Source organism: Panicum virgatum, chromosome 9N (genome assembly GCF_016808335.1).
Source record: "Panicum virgatum strain AP13 chromosome 9N, P.virgatum_v5, whole genome shotgun sequence".
Lineage (NCBI taxonomy): Eukaryota > Viridiplantae > Streptophyta > Magnoliopsida > Poales > Poaceae > Panicum > Panicum virgatum.
Genome location: NC_053153.1, coordinates 13,432,089 through 13,449,221, shown reverse-complemented (window position 1 = coordinate 13,449,221; position 17,133 = coordinate 13,432,089). Strand labels below are relative to the sequence as shown.

Sequence of the window (17,133 nt, the reverse complement as noted above, 5' to 3'; positions counted from 1 at the left end):
CTTCATGCATTTTGAGCACCTGATAGAAAAACGCCACCTACTAGGCTCTCCTAGGTCACTTTCCAATAACCTCCCAAAGTGAAAGCACTGCCAACTAACCAAACCTAACATTCATTTTCCTCGTGCCAGTTTTGCTACTCTCTATCCAATCAAAGTGGACAAATCCTGATTATCATAAATAAACACATCAAAACAACCGTGCTCCGTGCTATAGCAAGTCGGAATAATGAGTTATTTTCACTAGAGAGTGCCACATGCGCGCGCTCTCTTACTTTTCGCAAGGAAAGTGTCATGGACCTGGATATCTGGGAAGGGAGAGATAGAAGAATTGGAGAGATTTTGGGGAGGAACTGAGCAAGAACAGGGCGAACTCGAGAAGAGAGAAGGGAGGGGATTCAAATGTTCAGTTGTCTTCTTCTATAGATGATCCCTTATCCAATCCAGTAGTACATATACATGCCCGATATGGGTCAACTCACTCTGGGCTCAGCCCAACACGAAAAAGAGCACGCAGGCCCATAGATAACCCAACACATTGATCCTAATACCGGCCCAAGGCCTGGGTCATGACAGAAAGTAAAGGACTTTTGCCAAGTAGAGTGATAGTCGCACCCAAACCCAAGTGTGTACAAAATATGCAGAATCAAATAGGAATTCCAATCAAATAATATTAGACGGTTACAATTTAGGTATCTAGGCCCAATTCGCCTCGAGGCCCATTCTGTGCTATGGCTGAAACATGTAGGCCCAAATAGAATTTGTTCGTAAAACCATTTGGCGTTGCTTTCAAAATTGGCTTCACAATCACAGTTCACTGACTAGCAAACAGGTTCTCCGATCCTTTAAACGATTTCAAGGAAAAAGTTTTTCTCCGTAAAGTAGGAACACAACTGTTGCCTCGTCAGCATAGACAAACACGGTAACCGCGGTGGTTAGAAACTCACACGGCAAACTTTAGTTGATGAGGTAGATTCATCTTGGTATGTAGTATGCACGTTCCACATGACTCATGTCTTATAATGGAAAGCCTAATTCGATTGTTTGGCGATGCTGCCATGCCACGCATCGTACAGGGTGTTGCTGACAGACGAGGAGCAAGATGCAAACAGTGACACCAATGGCTAATTCTGGGACACTTCTTTTGACAAATTTACAACCTAAAAGTTAAAAATGTAATGCTGATTCGGCCGAAGAGGAGAAATTTGCATTCTAGATTTCTATGGGTGGAATGCAAAAAGGTGCTCCTTTAAGCGTCCCCATCGATTCACTCTACTTTAATAGAACGAGTAGCCTTTTAAATGTGCATTTATATGGATCGGCACGTCACGTTTTTACCAACCTAAATGCTACACGAGAACCCTCTCCGTTTTGGACTATGTGGAGAGCCCTCCTGTTACTTTTATGAATACACACAAGGAAGTAACAAAAGGGGAGAAGAAAGCAACTACGCTGCACTTCTTCTCCGATGAGCACCTTCTTCTTCGGCGAGCTCCATTCGGTTTAAGGTTTTGGGTTTAATTTTTTTTAAATAAGATGAGTGGCCAAATTTGATGTCAAAAAAATCAAACAATATATAGTTTGGAATGGAGGGAGTATGACTCAAATTCACAAATACTGCAAAGCTGAAAAGTAATACTCGAGATCTCGAGGGTGCCACGTGCTAGAGTTGAATTTTCAGACAGTCACATCAGCACAGGGCACGTTGTTACGACAAACTCGTGGCTTGTTGTAAGAAGTCAAGTTGCCTAGCTCCACGGAAGATCTTAGTAACTGATGCCACCGCTCGGAGCAAGGACAAGCCAAGTCCAATTGTCCGTATTTAATTATTATGAGACAGGCGTTCCTCTTCGAGCCATCATCACTCCCGTATGCATGCAGTAGCGTTCGGTTAGAAGCCTACAGCGCGATCGTTTTGCGACGCGTAACCACCCAACTTTTTGCAGAAGTCATCATCATCATCACCATCACCATCTCGAAATCTCTTCAGCTAGCTGGTTGTGGAAAGGGGTGGCACGTACTGATCAACGTCCTCGCACCTTGCAAGCTCGCACCTTCTCGTTCCATGCAGGGTTTGAAATTTCGCCGAAATTTCGCCGAAATTCGCCGAAAAATTTCGTTTTCGCTAGTTACTGGGAAAAAAAATTTCGGTATTTTTCGGAAATTTTCGGTTTTGAAATTCAAAATTCAAAAAAATTCGGATAGAATTCACCGAAATCCGCCGAAATCCACCGAAATTTCGGAACGGAATTCCGTTACCGCCAATCACCGGGATTCGGGAAAAAAACGAAATTGTAAACCCTGGTTCCATGCAATGGGCCGTCGAACCGAAAGCGGAAACCTCCTGTCGCCGCTCGCCTTTTCCGTTCGGAATTCACATCACACACACCTTTTCCCGGCCCCTAGCTACTTGCTACGCGTGTGGGGACCGCTTCGTGTGCGATTCCTTGCGCAAAAGGCAACGTGTCGGTGTAAAGACGATTAATTATTATTAAAGAAAGGGAAAATACGGCGGATGGCGACGGATTCCGTTTCTATCTGGTTTGCAAATGGAACGCTTCTATGTGTCGCGGAAACATGAAACTTTTCTCCCGTGCATCCGGAGAGCTCCACTCGTCAACAAACAAAAACACACAAAGATCATGTGCGACGCGCGGTTCTGCTGATGCACGGGCGAATTATTTGCGCGAGGAACGTCCCCGTTCGACCGCGTGGAAACAAAAAACAAAGAGACGAAGCTGTGACCCTGACCCTCTGAGGATCCAGGGGGCAGGGAACAGCAATTGAGCCACCTGATGCGGTCACGAGTTCAGAGTTCTCGACGCGCCGTGCTTCCCGACTCCTCGTACTCCATCGGGGCGCCGTACGCCCGTGCCACGCCGCGGCGGCCCCGTGCACACGCGCCCCGCATGCAGGCGACGGAGCCGCGCCGTGCGCAGACGGCAGAGCACCGAGATGTTTGTCCCGGGCGCGCGTGCTGACGCGCTCCGGTCTTTTTCCGGCGACGGAGTTTATCGACTTCAAAAATACTACGGTACCAGTACCGTATGCCGCACGCTTTTTGATTTTGAAGGAGATGCTCGCCGCCAGGCGGCCGGGGGGCCACCACCTGTCAGTGGACCGGGCCCATGGAAGCGCCGGTGCAGGTCGGCAGGTGTCTTCCAGCAATTTCTTCTGGTACCCCGCGTGACGAACGGCTACTTATCACTAAACTTGTGTTTAGTTGACGGAAATTTTTGAATTTTGGTAGCGTAGCACATCCGTTGTTATTTGACAATTAATATTTAATCATAAAATAATTAGACTTAAAAGATTGTCTCGTCATTTACAGTTGAATTATGTAATTAGTTATTTCTTTCAACTGTATTTAATATTTTATACATGTGTCCAAAAATTTGATGTCACAGATGCTATAAGAGGAAAAATTTTGGGAACTAAACAAACCTTAAATTAGAGCCCGTTTAGTTACAAAAATTTTTCACCCAAAAATTTTCAACTCCCCTTTGAACACATGCATGAAGTACTAATTGTAATTAAATAACAAAACTAATTACACAGTTTGGATGTACACGACGAGACGAATCTTTTGAGCCTAATTAGAACATGATTAGCCATAAGTGCTACATTAACCCACATGTGCTAATGATGCGGTCAAAGGCCTCAAAAGATTCGTCTCGCGGTTTTCAAGTGAGTTCTGAAATTAGTTTTTTAATTAGTGTTCGAAAAATCCTCTAATATCTGATCAAACATTGACGTGACAACCCATTTTTTTTTTACGGCCACGCCTCCGCCACCCCCACCACGGTCCCACGGCACCACCTCACTGCGCAGCTGACACCCACCCACGCCCACGCCCACGCCCCCGCCCCTAAAATTAAGAAGGGAACTCGGGAATCGCTCGAGGTGGTGGGGCGAGAGCTCGCGCGAGGAGGGGGCGAGAAGCTTCTGGCGGTGGTGGTGCGGACCCTCGCCGTCGAAGCGGGCGGGGGAGAGAGAGAGAGGAGCGGGGATCGCGCGGCGGAAGGGGGGAGGCGGTGGATGGCGGTGGAGTACCACTGCTGCTCGGCGCCCTTCTTCGAGCACATCGTCATCATCGTCGTGCTCGTGCTCTTCGCGGGCCTCATGTCGGGCCTCACCCTCGGCCTCATGTCCCTCAGCCTCGTCGACCTCGAGGTCCTCGCCAAGTCCGGCACCGAACAGGACCGCAAGCACGCAGGTACCTACCGCCTCGCCGCGCGGGTCCGTTCGCTAGCGCGTAGGTGGGTCGCGGGCAGGCGCGGCGCCTGATTCAGATGCGCGGTTGCTCGGGTTTTCGCTGATGCACTGTTACCCTCGCTGGTCTGGCATTTAGTCGAAAAGTTTCCGGGTATCGGCTCGATCGATTTGAGTTATTAAATCCATGAATCATAGAATCAGCGTGTGGCTTACTGGCTTTGAGGACCCAGTGGATGGCGAAAATAGGAATTCATCAGACTATTGAACATTTGAGCTGATGGGCCGTTTCCCTTTGGTTTTTCAGTTTTCACAAGCTCCTCCTAGTCATCTGGCCCTTGTCATTTTCTCTAGACATTATGAAATGCTGCACTGGCTCGGCTTTAGTGTCTCTGGAGTCTAAACAGACAAATCTATACAAAGCTTGTTTCAAAATAACAGACAGATCGTGTTCTTGTTGCTTTCTAGTTTACTGAGGCTTATCATATTTGTTGGTGAAGATATGTGAGGCTGTGGGGTTTTATTACATAGCAAAAAGCTGTGGTCGCCGGTTAGGTTTTGTTGATTTTTTGTGGGATTTCACCGCATTAAAATAGTTGGAGATCAGCCCTAGGATACACTTTTCACAGAACTAGGTGCACAACTATTAGATTTCTATGCGACAGCTCCACATTATCTCGTTGAATGCCTTCTCCAGTGCTACTGACACACGTATTCCCCCCTTTATTGCAGCTAAGATTTTGCCTGTTGTGAAGAACCAGCACCTTCTGCTATGCACTCTTCTGATCTGCAATGCTGCAGCCATGGAGGTTTCGCTCTTCACTTTCAGTAATTCCCAGATGGTTCGAGTTTAAGACATCCCCATAAATTACTAGTGATGAAATGGTTCTGTCTGTATATTAGGCTTTGCCCATATTCCTTGATAGCTTGGTGACTGCTTGGGGTGCGATTTTGATCTCAGTGACACTGATTCTACTGTTTGGTGAGGTGAATCATCCAAAATTCGCTTACTGATGCTCTGCTTCAAGCCTCAAATTTGGTGCTGTATGCTAATATTTTGGTATGAGCAGATCTTACCACAGTCCATCTGCTCACATTATGGGCTGGCTATTGGTGCTTCAGTTGCTCCATTAGTCCGTGTGCTTGTCTGGATCTGCTTCCCCATTGCCTATCCTATAAGCAAGGTAATAAACATTTGGACAAATTGATCATGTTATCTTTGCTTAACATATTCTCCAATATATATGGGCTCAAATTCTGTCCTTCCTGTTGTAGCTACTAGACTGTGTACTGGGTCATGGTCAAACAGCTCTCTTCCGCAGAGCTGAGCTAAAAACACTTGTCACTCTGCACGGAAATGAGGTATGCTGACCATTTCATCTTCCAAATAGCAAGTACATGATGTAAATGTTCCCATGCTGTAATGCAGCACTGGTCCTGGACCTCCCGATAGGATATTTATGTGTTTATCATATGTAGCTTTTGAGGCATGATTTCTTATGGACCCACTAGGAAACAAGCACATGGGCATCCACAATGTCCACTTAGTATATCACAATAACAAGCCAGTCTGGGAGAGTTTGTACATCATCTTAATCAAATTTTCCTTGCTTTAGTGAAGCATCTCATTGTGTGAAGGCAGAGAATGATGTAACTCTATATTATGTGACCCATCAAGTCTTCACATAGCTGATATTCAGCGTATGTCTAAACTGTGGTAGGGCATGAAGAAGACCACAGTATGTCTGTGATTATTTGTGATTATTCCAGTTTGCATCACAGTGAACTATGTGTGATAGGTTTTACAGTGTATCATAGGCTTATCTTGCTATTTTCATTCCTCAAGGTTTAGTAATCTTTTTTATGCATTATCTGTATCAAGGAATTAGTGAAACACGCTAGTTGTTTGGGGTGTCGGTTTTGCTTATCAGCACACTAGATTGTTTTAGAAATGTATGAAAACCTGTTATACTTTTTCCATCATCTGGCTAAATCCCAGTGCAATTTGATGATCAACAAGAGATAGCTGTTGCATCTTTCTCAAGGGAGATAAACTGCTGATACATAGTGTAGACATGGTTATTGATTTGAAGTGTTTCAACTTCTACTCTAAAAATATAAAACTACCTTACAACAGTGATTTAACTTAGGATATCATTTGCATTCACTATTATCTTACAATTTGAGACATGTCTGAGTGGGTAAGGATTGACGTCTGAAGTGTGCTGGATAGAAGCAGAGGCCCTAACAAACTCTGCTAGATTCCGAGTCTAAAGTGTGCTGGAAAGAAGCAGAGGCCCTTAATGAACAGACTGTTCTAGATTCTGAAGATTGTAGATGTAAGATGACAATACACTATTTAAGTAACCTCTATTTGCATAGATCTATTAATTGATAAATTTATTTATGCTCTTGAAGCCATATATCCTAGGCAGTAAGTCTGTAGAAGTTTTTCTGCCAGTGGATGATATGTTCATGTAGATGCGTATTCAATGGAAGACAGAAATTCTGAAAGTCAATCCTACTTTAAGTATCCACCTAGATATGGCTAGGATGTATATGCTACGAACAATTTATACTAGCAGTATATTGTTTTGCTTGTTAGGAATAGGATAGTTTTTGCTTGAATCCAGCTGGTCAACTGGTTAGATACAAGCTCTAGGTTAGTGATCAGCTGATGGTACCATGTCTGTATCATTAATTGATTCAATGGGATGTCAAAGACAGACCAACCTAGGGATTTATTACATGTGTATGCACTATCATAGTATATTTTAGATTGGATGTCTCTGGTCATTTAGTTGTGCAAGTTGTCTCTTAACTGTATTATTTGGTAATTCAAACAGGCTGGTAAAGGTGGAGAGTTAACCCATGATGAAACTACCATAATTGCTGGAGCACTTGAACTCACTGAAAAGAAGGCTAAAGATGCTATGACACCGTTATGTCAAACCTTTGCAATTGATATAAACGCAAAGCTTGACAGGTACTATGTTATATTGAGTTTTATACATGATTTTTGTTAAATTGTGTTACTGTTTTGCAGAAACTTTTTGGGCTTTCCTATTGCTCACATTGTCTTTCGTACAGAGAACTGTTGCAAGAGGTCCTCGAGAAAGGGCATAGCAGAGTGCCAGTTTATTATGAAAAGAAGACAAATATTATTGGATTGATATTGGTAATGTTATTGCCTGTCAAAAATGCAATCCCTACCTCTCTTTCTTATTGAATAATGATCTTTGGGTAGCATACATTCTACATTGTCATTATCAATCCTGCAGTCAAGTAGGTTGACAACCAAATTATTTAAGTATGCAGAGTTGGTTTGGAATGAACTGTTACTTGTATCCAACAAGGATTGCGACCTTTGGAATGAGGAAATTATGAATCGTGCATGTTCCCTTACGTAAACATAGCTTCATTTGTAGTTTTCTAGAAAATACATACTTTGAATTTACCTTGAATTCATGCAGCTATAATGCAGAGACTTAATATTTATGGCATGGCTTCACTCTGATTTGGAAAAAGCTGAAACATGTTGATATGTTAATTGATATGATACCAATCAACACAATCAGAATCAGCACTGGCATGTGTGGCACTTACAACAAATGCATAATTTGCTGTAGTTTCTCTTGTATAATCAACCAATACAATTTAAAAGAATGGGTGTTTCAAAATATATGTTACTGTTAGTTGGTGTTTTGTTATTTAGAGTATATTCAAATTGTATTTTTGTTAATCCTTGAGAATATAGTTGTACTGTATTTTTCTAAAATATTATAAATTTTCAGGTGAAGAACTTATTATCAGTTAACGCCGATCACGAGGTTCCCATAAAAAGTGTGACTATCCGCAAAATTCCTCGGTAATGTATAAAATCTCTTTCTTCGAAGATATATCTGTGCAATTCTTGTTTGTGATTTCTGTAACTTACTATAACACTATTTCCTTTTACATTTGTATTACTGGAAAATACAAAGAAAGACATATAACACTACCCATGATGCTCCATGAGCAAACCTGTTTCCTCTAGTGTTGGGCTTCTTATAATATGGGTCCTAATTTAATTATCATGGTATGTACTACACTAACAGCTAGTTTGGTTTTTTGTTATTGTCGTCATCTACACATAATATTGAAAGACATACGTATCTCTGACACGTATAAGTTAGTTATGATTTAAGTCCCAATAAGTAGCTGATTATAAAGTGGCTTGTAAGTGGGTTATTATACAGGTGGTGGCTATACAGCCTATATATTAGGTGCTTTAGTTTAATTTTGAATATAGGAATGTAAATAGTTTATTGAGAAATTCTAAAGTTGGAGACCTTTTGCTCCTGTCATCATATTTTGGAACATATTATGATAGGAAGACCTTTCTATATATTCTACTAACACATTTGTGTCTTGTTGAATGTCAGTGTTTTTGAAGATATGCCCCTCTATGACATCCTAAATGAGTTTCAGAAAGGCCACAGCCACATGGCAGTGGTCATAAGGAAAAACATTCCCAATGAATCAGCTGAACAACCTACCAATGATGGAGGAACTTATGGTGAGCTCCAACGCTATTTTTACTCAGCATCCGGTGTGCATTATCTTCTCATTGTCAATATATATTAACTTCTCATCGCTTTCCTTTTGTCGGGTGAAAAAAAAAGAGGTGTCCATTGCTATTGATGAAAAGAACAACGAAAAGGTCGTGAAGAACCTGCCGCCACCACTGCGAAGATGGAAGAGCTACCCTAACACTCAGAACGTATCAAATAGGGGAAGCAGGCCTAAAAAATGGTCCAAAGATCAATCAGATGTCCTGCAGATACATGAAGAGCCCCTGCCCACATTGAGCGAAGACGAAGAGGCTGTCGGTATCATAACCATGGAGGATGTCATTGAGGAGCTTCTGCAGGTCAGTGGTCGCAAATTGCTTAATTTTTATTCAGACTGTTGGGTGAACTGTTCCATCGTCTATAATCTCTGGCATAGATGTTTATCATGACGTTGTGACAGTCTTGACAATGATTTTAAAGACATTCTGAACTTCAATGCCCTATGTTCCACTCAACGAACTATAGTAAAGTTCAGGGATACTAAAAAGGAAAAAGTCTATTTTTGACCCCTCAACTCTTCGCAAAATTCAACTTTAACCCCCAACTACAAAATCGGGCACAACAGACACCCCAACTTCTAATACCGTGCAACTTTGGCACCTGTGCTCGTTTTAGGTGGTTTCGTGCTGACGTGGAGTGGGTTTGACCCGCCACGTTGGCGTTGACCCACCACGCTGGCTCTCCCCTTCTCTCCCGTCACTTTCCCTTTCTTCTTCCCCATCTCCACCCAACCCACACCCCCTCCGCCCGATGCTGCAGCTGGCCAGCGCGCTCCGCGCGCGGGGGCTCGCCGTCACCGTCCTCCACACGGCGTTCAACGCACCGGACCCCGCGCGCCACCCTGGCCTCGCCTTCGTCGCGGTGCCCGACGCCATCCCGGAGGCCGTCGGCGCCAACGGCATCGCCAAGATCCTTGCCCTCAACACCGCCATGGAGGCCTCCGGGCGCGTCCGCGCAGCGCTCGCGTCTCTCATGGCTGCGGCGGCGGCGGAGGGGGAGCCCCGGCTGGCGTGCCTGGTCCTTGACTCCACCCTCCCCGCCGCCCAGAAGGCCGCCACCGCCCTCGGCCTGCCCACGCTCGTGCTCCACACCGGCGATAAAGGAGCTGCCACCACTGAAGGTGAGCGACCTGTTCGACCCAAGCAAGCTCCCGAACAAGAAGATCGGGCAGAGGATCCTGAACCTGGCCACGGAGACCACGACGAACTCCTCCAGCGCGATCCTTAACACATTCTAAGCCCTGGAGCCCCACGAGCTCGAGATGATCCGCGACAAGCTCGCCCCCAAAGGCATCCCGCCCTTCGCCGTCGGCCCGCTCCACAAGCTTGCCGGCGATGGCGCCGCCGCCGCCGAGACCATCTCCAGCCTGCTCGAGCAGGACCGCAGCTGCGTGGAGTGGCTGGACGCGCAGGCCCCCGGGTCCGGTCCGTGCTGTACGTGATCTTCGGCAGTGTCGCCCGCCGACGAGTTCACGGAGGTCGCGTGGGGCCTGGCGGCCAGCGGCGCGCCGTTCCTGTGGGCGGTCCGGCGCGGCCTCGTGCTCGAGGCGGAGCCAGAGCGGCCGCCGGAGCTCGTGCCGCCTCCGCCACCGCGTGTGCCGCCGATCTACCTGCTCCGCGCCGCCGCCCGCGCCGCCTCGCCGTCGAGCGAAGATGGTGGCGTCGGCAGTGAAGAAGGGAGCGAGAGAATGGGTATGACATGTGGGCCCGGCCACGTCATAGCTTAGTTGGAAAAAAAAGCAAAATCGCTGCCATGTCATCACAATACCACCCAGAAGGGGTCGGGGGGCCAAAGTTGCACGGTATTAGAAGTTGGGGTGTCTGTTGTGCCCGGTTTTGTAGTTGGGGGTTAAAGTTGGACTTTGCAAAGAGTTGAGGGGTTAAAAATGGACTTTTTCCTACTAAAAACATATACATATATGTCCTTGGTGTTGTACCTAGTCCTAAAAGGATGCTCCCATCTTGCGCCCCTAACACTTGAGCAATGCTATTGTTATAAACCCACTATCCTTATCCCTTTTTCTTTTCTTTCCATGTGATGCAGGAGGAGATATATGATGAGACAGACGTACATGAGGAGCAATGACACTGGCTTCACGGCCCGCTGTTTATAGCTGCTTACTGGACAGAGAAGCAGCTGTTAGAAAAGTGCGGCATACGTAATATCTGTACTTTATGTTGATAGGTATATACATTGAGAGAGACTAGCCATCCATTGTAGTACCAGGTGGCTGTCTAGGATATCATATTGGTAAGAATACTGTTTGGACTTTGGAGTATTTCGGTCTCAGGACTGCAGGATTGCCCAGGTCCGGAAATTATGCCGGGTACCCTGGTAAGAAACGGACCGGAAACTGTAACGAGCATCCTGGTGGTAAGAAACGGATGCGTTTGACGGATCCGTTCGGTTCAGAAGCCCCAATAAGATATCAGTTTCTTTACGGTGGCTCACATCTGCAGGGGATTCCGTCAGTATTTGTAGAGATCTCACCTTTTCAAGCACCAAGGCAGGTACTGTCAAATGGAACACAGCAGCGAAGTGGGGAGCCATGATGGATCGCCGCTGGACTGGAGCCGCAGCAGCCCGCATGTACCGCGCGTGCGCCAAAGTCCTTTGAGCACGGTGAATTATGGTACGTGTGTTCTCTTCATAATCCAACTTAACTTTTATAATTTTTTAACTTAAATTTGTATAAGATAAAGATTATCTAGATTAAAATTTTGAGACCCTTTACACCACCTCTTCGGTGGATACGGACGGTGCAATTGCATAGCCCCCCGTACGCCCCGCGTCCTGTGTGTGCTCTTCTCACAGGTGACACACAGCTGAGCTTCGACGGCGGCGAACCAGACGGTGAAAACGATTCGTCTCAAAAGGCAATCATACCTTTGGCATCACCTAGCACTAGCAGATGCCACTACAGATATCAGCGCTGTTAGTTTGTGCTTGCATCTTTGCACCCGGGCCGGCAGCTCAAGTGACCTCATGACGGTAGCGTGCTAATAACAGCTTCTCCGTTTCCGGCATGATCTATCTTGGCCATGAAAAATCTCCCGTGACTCTCACCACCTGCAGGCAGCAGCCCTCCTGCTGCTGCATTGACGGCCTGAGACCCTGAGTTGTACCGGCCGCTGCTGCCGCCGCCGCCGCTAGTGCCAGTACCAAGCACGGCTGTACGAGGGCCACGGGGCCCGCTTCTCATCCGTCAAATTTAAATTTCTCGTTCAGTTCGAGCACACATAATTCAGCCAAAAACGACGTCAGCAAGGAAGCAAGCGTTCATCTGTTGGGGGCGACTTGATGAAAGGCTAATCAACATTCAGCCGTGACCTGACGCAGTTCCGGTTTTCCTCGTTGGATCGTCTCATCGAGAAAATAAGCTGGCCAGCACTGTACTCCATGGAGTGTCGAGTACCCTGGCGATCTGACCAGTGAGTAAGTGACCAGTGCCCCCCACCACTGTCGTTTCACAAGGCGCAGGGGGCGCGCTCGGCCTGCAAGTTGATGCTGTGGCTGCCGCGTGCGTGCGCGGCCCGACGAGGCCCGATCGACCTGGGGCGCCTTGCTCCCCGGCCGGGCACGTGCGCGGACCGTGTCGCGTGCCGGCCGTGAGGGTGCGCGCGTGTGGAGGTGTACGTGCCGCCGGTGCGCCGTGCACGCACATGGACATGGGCAGTGGCGAAGCTAGAGTAAATTAGAGGGGGGTGTGCTTGCCTCGTGAGTGCATACATAAGGTTGAATTATGGGGCGTGCAAATATGATGAAAATTTAAGCGTGATCACTATTTTTTCATTTTTAGGGGGTGCATTAGCACCCCTAATGACAATATGGCTTCGCCCCTGGACATGAGCCTCTATAGGATAGCGTACAGGCTCCCACCGTCGCAGAATAAGGATGCGTTTGGTTGGAGGAATCAACCAGGACGGAGCCGCTCCATTCCGTTTTTTGCAGTGTTTGGTTGGAGAACTAGGGATGAACTCATCCCCGAAAGAGGAATATTCCTTTAAGATTCGGGATGAGTTGGTTCGACAAAAACGACCGAACCAGTTCATCCTACTTCGACGGCGTTCAACTTCCGTCACGCGCCCCTCCCTCTCTCTGCTTCCTTCCCTCTCCCGTCCGGCAACAAGATGCGGGCTCCTGTGCGATTGAATCGGCGAGAAGTGCGGCCGGGGCAAGCGGCGCGCGGCAGGTGGGGCAGCCGAGCGGTGGCGCCGCGGTTGGGACGACCGTCGCGGCGCAGGGGCCGGGCGAGGCAGGCGGAGGGGCCGCGCGGCCGGGACGACCGCCGCGGCGCAGGGGCCTGGCGGGGCGGGCGGAGGGGCGGCGGCGAAGCTTCTAGCGACGCGAGGTGGACCCTGGGTGGTGCGGTGGAGGCGCGGCCGGCGCGCGTGGAGCTCGGAGGCGCGGGCGGAGTGCGGCACGGGCGCGTTGGAGCTCCGGTGGAGCAGGAGCTTCTTCCGCGGGCGCGAGCGGAGCTCAGAGGAGGGCGGCGCACACGGAGGTCGACGGCGGGCGGAGTGCGGCCGGCTCGGGCGGAGCTCGGCGGCGGGCAGGGCGCGGCCAAGCCCGCGACGGCGGCGGGCAGCGGGTGCGCCGGGTGCAGAGGCTCACGGAGGGGAGGGGAGGAAGAAGACCAGTGCATGACATGTGGGTCCCACCAAACGGGGGCTAACGGAATAAGAAGTCTGTTAATGCTCATCCTTCCAACCAAACAGAAAATGGAGCCACTCCATCCCTCCAACCAAACATAAAAACGAAGCCACTCCATTCCTCCAATCTGGAATGGAACCGCTCCATTCTACCTCGCTCTCCAACCAAACGCACCCTAAGCGAACAGGCTCCCACCGTCGCAGAACAAGCGAACAGGCAGTATGATTCGCCACCGTTTCAGAAAAAAAAAACACGCTTGGAGAACAAGAAAGTAGAGTACATGTATTTTTTCACCTGTTTTATTGGTTTGTGTGAGGAATGCTATAGTTGCATTATTTCTAGGACAGAAGTCCTACTAGATGCAGTGGCGGAGGACGGATGAAAATCGAGGTATGGCGAAATTGAAAACTTAAATCAACAAAGTAAGATTTAAACAAAAACACCTATACACATGTAAATGCAAGATGTGATCTGATAAATGTGAAATTGCCGTGCTTGCTAAATTAACCAGCCAATCAATAACAATTAAATAACTAAAGCAATAAAGTACTACTTCCGGTCTTAAACATAAGTCGTGGTTGACTTTTTTTCAAAACTCTAATCATTCGTCTTATTTAAAATTTTTTACAAGTTATCATTTATTTTGTTGTGAATTGGTTTATCACTAAGGTTAGTTTGAGCATGACTTTTTATGTGTTTGAATACATTTTTTGAATAAAATGAATGATCAAAGTTTTGAAAAAAATTCAAACGCGACTTATATTTAAGACCGGAGGGAATACTAAATAAGATTAAAAGAGTCATGAGATTAGGGGTGTGAATGTGCGTATGGGGCACGTATGTGCGTGCTGCTGCGTCATCGGCGGACAGAGGATGGCTGCGCTGCTCATCTTTTCTCATGTCGAACTTGACGGCTAGCAGCACACTCACACGCCGGCTTGCGGCCCCAACCGCCAAGCAGACCCACAAGTTTACATGGGCTGCAAGAATAGAAGCCGAAATAAGACAAGCAGTCACTGAGCCCACGGCCCACTATCCTGCTGCCTCTCTTCTTCATCGAATCGTTTTCTGCAGCCTTGAATCTATCTCCAGGACCTCGTCGGCCAATCCATGGCGGGCGGACGCCAGCTTGGAAGCGGAGACCAGCTATTTGCAGGGGTGTCCGCGCCAAACAAGGTATGGCGAGCGCCATAGCTCGCCATAACAGGTCCTCCGCCCCTGACTAGATGCTACCTAGTAGTAGGTACTAGCACCTAATGGTCTGTGCCTACTCCGTATGCGTACGCGGCGTTACGCGTAGCCACGTATGTGTGCGCGCATTCTCGCCCCGGCCACAACGGCGCGTGATAGACCCGAACGAGGACTAGCATGGCTGCGCTTGCCGCCTCCGCGGCAACGCCGCACCATCAGAACGCTAAGGTGCAGCACTGGAGCTAGCGCTCTGGCCGTAGCGTTTGTTTTGTGCTCCTGCTCCCCTACCACCCTAGCTCCCATGGAAGTGCCCGAACAAATTTTGATGAGTAAGAAGAAAAGGTGAGGATCGGAATTTTGGGGAGCAAGAAGAGGAGGGAGGATGAAGGAAAGAAGAGCCCCCTAAACCCTAGCTTTGGAATCACATCGCACTGGCAAATTCTGCGTCCAAAACTGTCCAGTTTTGCAAATTTTGTATCAAAAGTAATCATATTATTGATGCACGCTCCAACTGGCTTTGCTGATTGGCATGTCACGTGGAACCGTGCACACGCGGCACGTTAACTTTGCCGAGGGCCGGACCTGAGCAGCACACATCAGGTCGTCAGCAGGAGGCCGCCTGGGCGTCAAACCACACGTCGTTCGAATCAAATGGCCGAGGACTCGGCGCCGGAGGAAAAGCAAGTACCCAATTGAAAACTAACCCATGAATGAACCACCACCGTACTGTACGAGCACCCGAGCCGAGTGCCCCGGTCGGCTGTCGGAGACGCGGCAGATGCTCGCAACGCGACGCGATCCTGCCGAGATCGATCGACGACGCTGACGCCGGCCGGGGCGCGGCGCCGATACAGTCCCGTACCGATTTACGCGGCCGCGCCGCCCGCCCGGCCTCGTTGACGACACCAAGGTCGAGCACGACTGCACGAGCAGGGGGGAGGGGAAGAAGCAGGGACGACAGGCCCCGCTAGCTGCGTGCTTGCCGGCAGGCGGCAGGCACCCACGAGCGATCACATCGCACTGATGGCTCGTGGGTCGCCGTCGCCACGTACGTACGTATCGTATACATATACGTACCAGGTACCATCCTGCAATGCAAGGCGCGGGAATTGAAAGGGGGAGTTAAAACGGGGGGCGTGTATCCAAGCGCGCCGTGCAGACTGCAGAGGTTGCGTCAAATCTCCCCTGGCCTGCCTGTCCTGCTGCGGTCCCCCTCGCAGATACTAGGGTCGCTGACCGGGCCGTCCCAACATATAACAGCCAGCTTGGCCAGGCCAGCCCAGCTAGGTCCCGCGTACGTGGCATCGCTCCCTCACAGATAGTCACAGCGTCGACGCCACCTGCAGCTGCATCATTGTTTTTCGCTACAGCCAAACTACGCCGTTCCTTCGTAAAAATGCCGCCGAAAGCGACGCGTGCCCCTACCGCTTTCGCAGGTACGTACTCCTGGCCTCGGAGCGTGACCGCCGCAGCGAAACTACTCCAGCCGCGGCGTGCGCCACGGGGACCCCGGCCCGACCGAAGAATGCCCTCGATCCCTGGCCTAGCCTAGCCCCCCCTTGGCAACTCACATGATGCTTGGCTGCTCGCCAGAGCGCGGCAGCAGCCAGCCAGCCAGCATGCAGGCACCGCCGAGGCACGTACGCCGCCGGCCGGACCTGGGCTCCCGAAGCAGCAAACTGCCACGGCAAAATGTGTGCTCCAGCTTTCAAGAGGATCGGAGTCGGAGCCACTGGTCCATCCGCTCCGCCTCCGTCCCCGCCTGGCGAGCGCGCGCCCGGCGCCTCCCTGGGCCTGGAGCCCTGGACCTGGAGTGAATAGCCCCTACCACCCGCGTGCTCCCGCCCCCAACCATTTCGCCCGCCCCCGCCGGCTTCCCGGTCGCGGCAGCAGCGGCACGGACGCGAAACCGGCCGCGCCGCGCGGCGGGCAATGAATGAAGCCGGGGGGGCTTTGAAAAGCGTCACCTCTACCTCGTGACCGCCCCGCAGCGGCAGCGGATGGATGCCATGGCATGGCCCTGCACTGCACCCCACCCTGTGCGCTGCCAAAGCGGCCGCCGTACTTTGCCTCCACCGGGCCGCCCGGACCCATCGCCATTGTTGGCGCACAGCGCCGGGCTGTAGCGTATCTCTGGAGTAGGATGCGTCGTGATTGCGAGCCTACCACCAGGCGGCCCACTATGTAAGAACACCTTATTAATGACACTTTTTAAACCTCATCACAGACTCAGAAAATCGAGCGTTTGTAAATTCATGTCTGTGATAACAACGCATCACAATGCGGATTTCCATGTGATGTGACCACATCAAAGACGCGTCTAGTAAATACGCGTCTCTAATGATGCATATCAGAGACGCAACCAGTTAAAAACAAGCTGTTTAGATCTGATTACAACAAGCGTAGCAAATCACTGTAACTCCCGATGACCAGCACGACTTGTTTAGATCTGATTTTTTAGATCTAA

The 17,133-nt window shown here is 49.2% G+C and overlaps 1 protein-coding gene and 1 pseudogene across 1 annotated transcript; both read left to right on the top strand.

Annotated features, from left to right (window-relative positions):
- Window positions 1-3,902: 3,902 nt before the first annotated feature.
- LOC120691304 (DUF21 domain-containing protein At2g14520-like) lies at window positions 3,903-11,262 on the top strand. The gene is made up of 11 exons (XM_039974351.1): window positions 3,903-4,213; window positions 4,942-5,018; window positions 5,113-5,196; window positions 5,280-5,393; window positions 5,485-5,571; window positions 7,056-7,195; window positions 7,300-7,387; window positions 8,004-8,077; window positions 8,634-8,767; window positions 8,874-9,121; window positions 10,866-11,262. The coding sequence occupies exons 1-11, from the start codon at window positions 4,036-4,038 to the stop codon at window positions 10,905-10,907; spliced, it is 1,266 nt and encodes a 421-aa protein (XP_039830285.1). The 5' UTR covers window positions 3,903-4,035; the 3' UTR covers window positions 10,908-11,262.
- LOC120691305 lies at window positions 9,443-10,552 on the top strand (annotated as a pseudogene).
- Window positions 11,263-17,133: the final 5,871 nt, after the last annotated feature.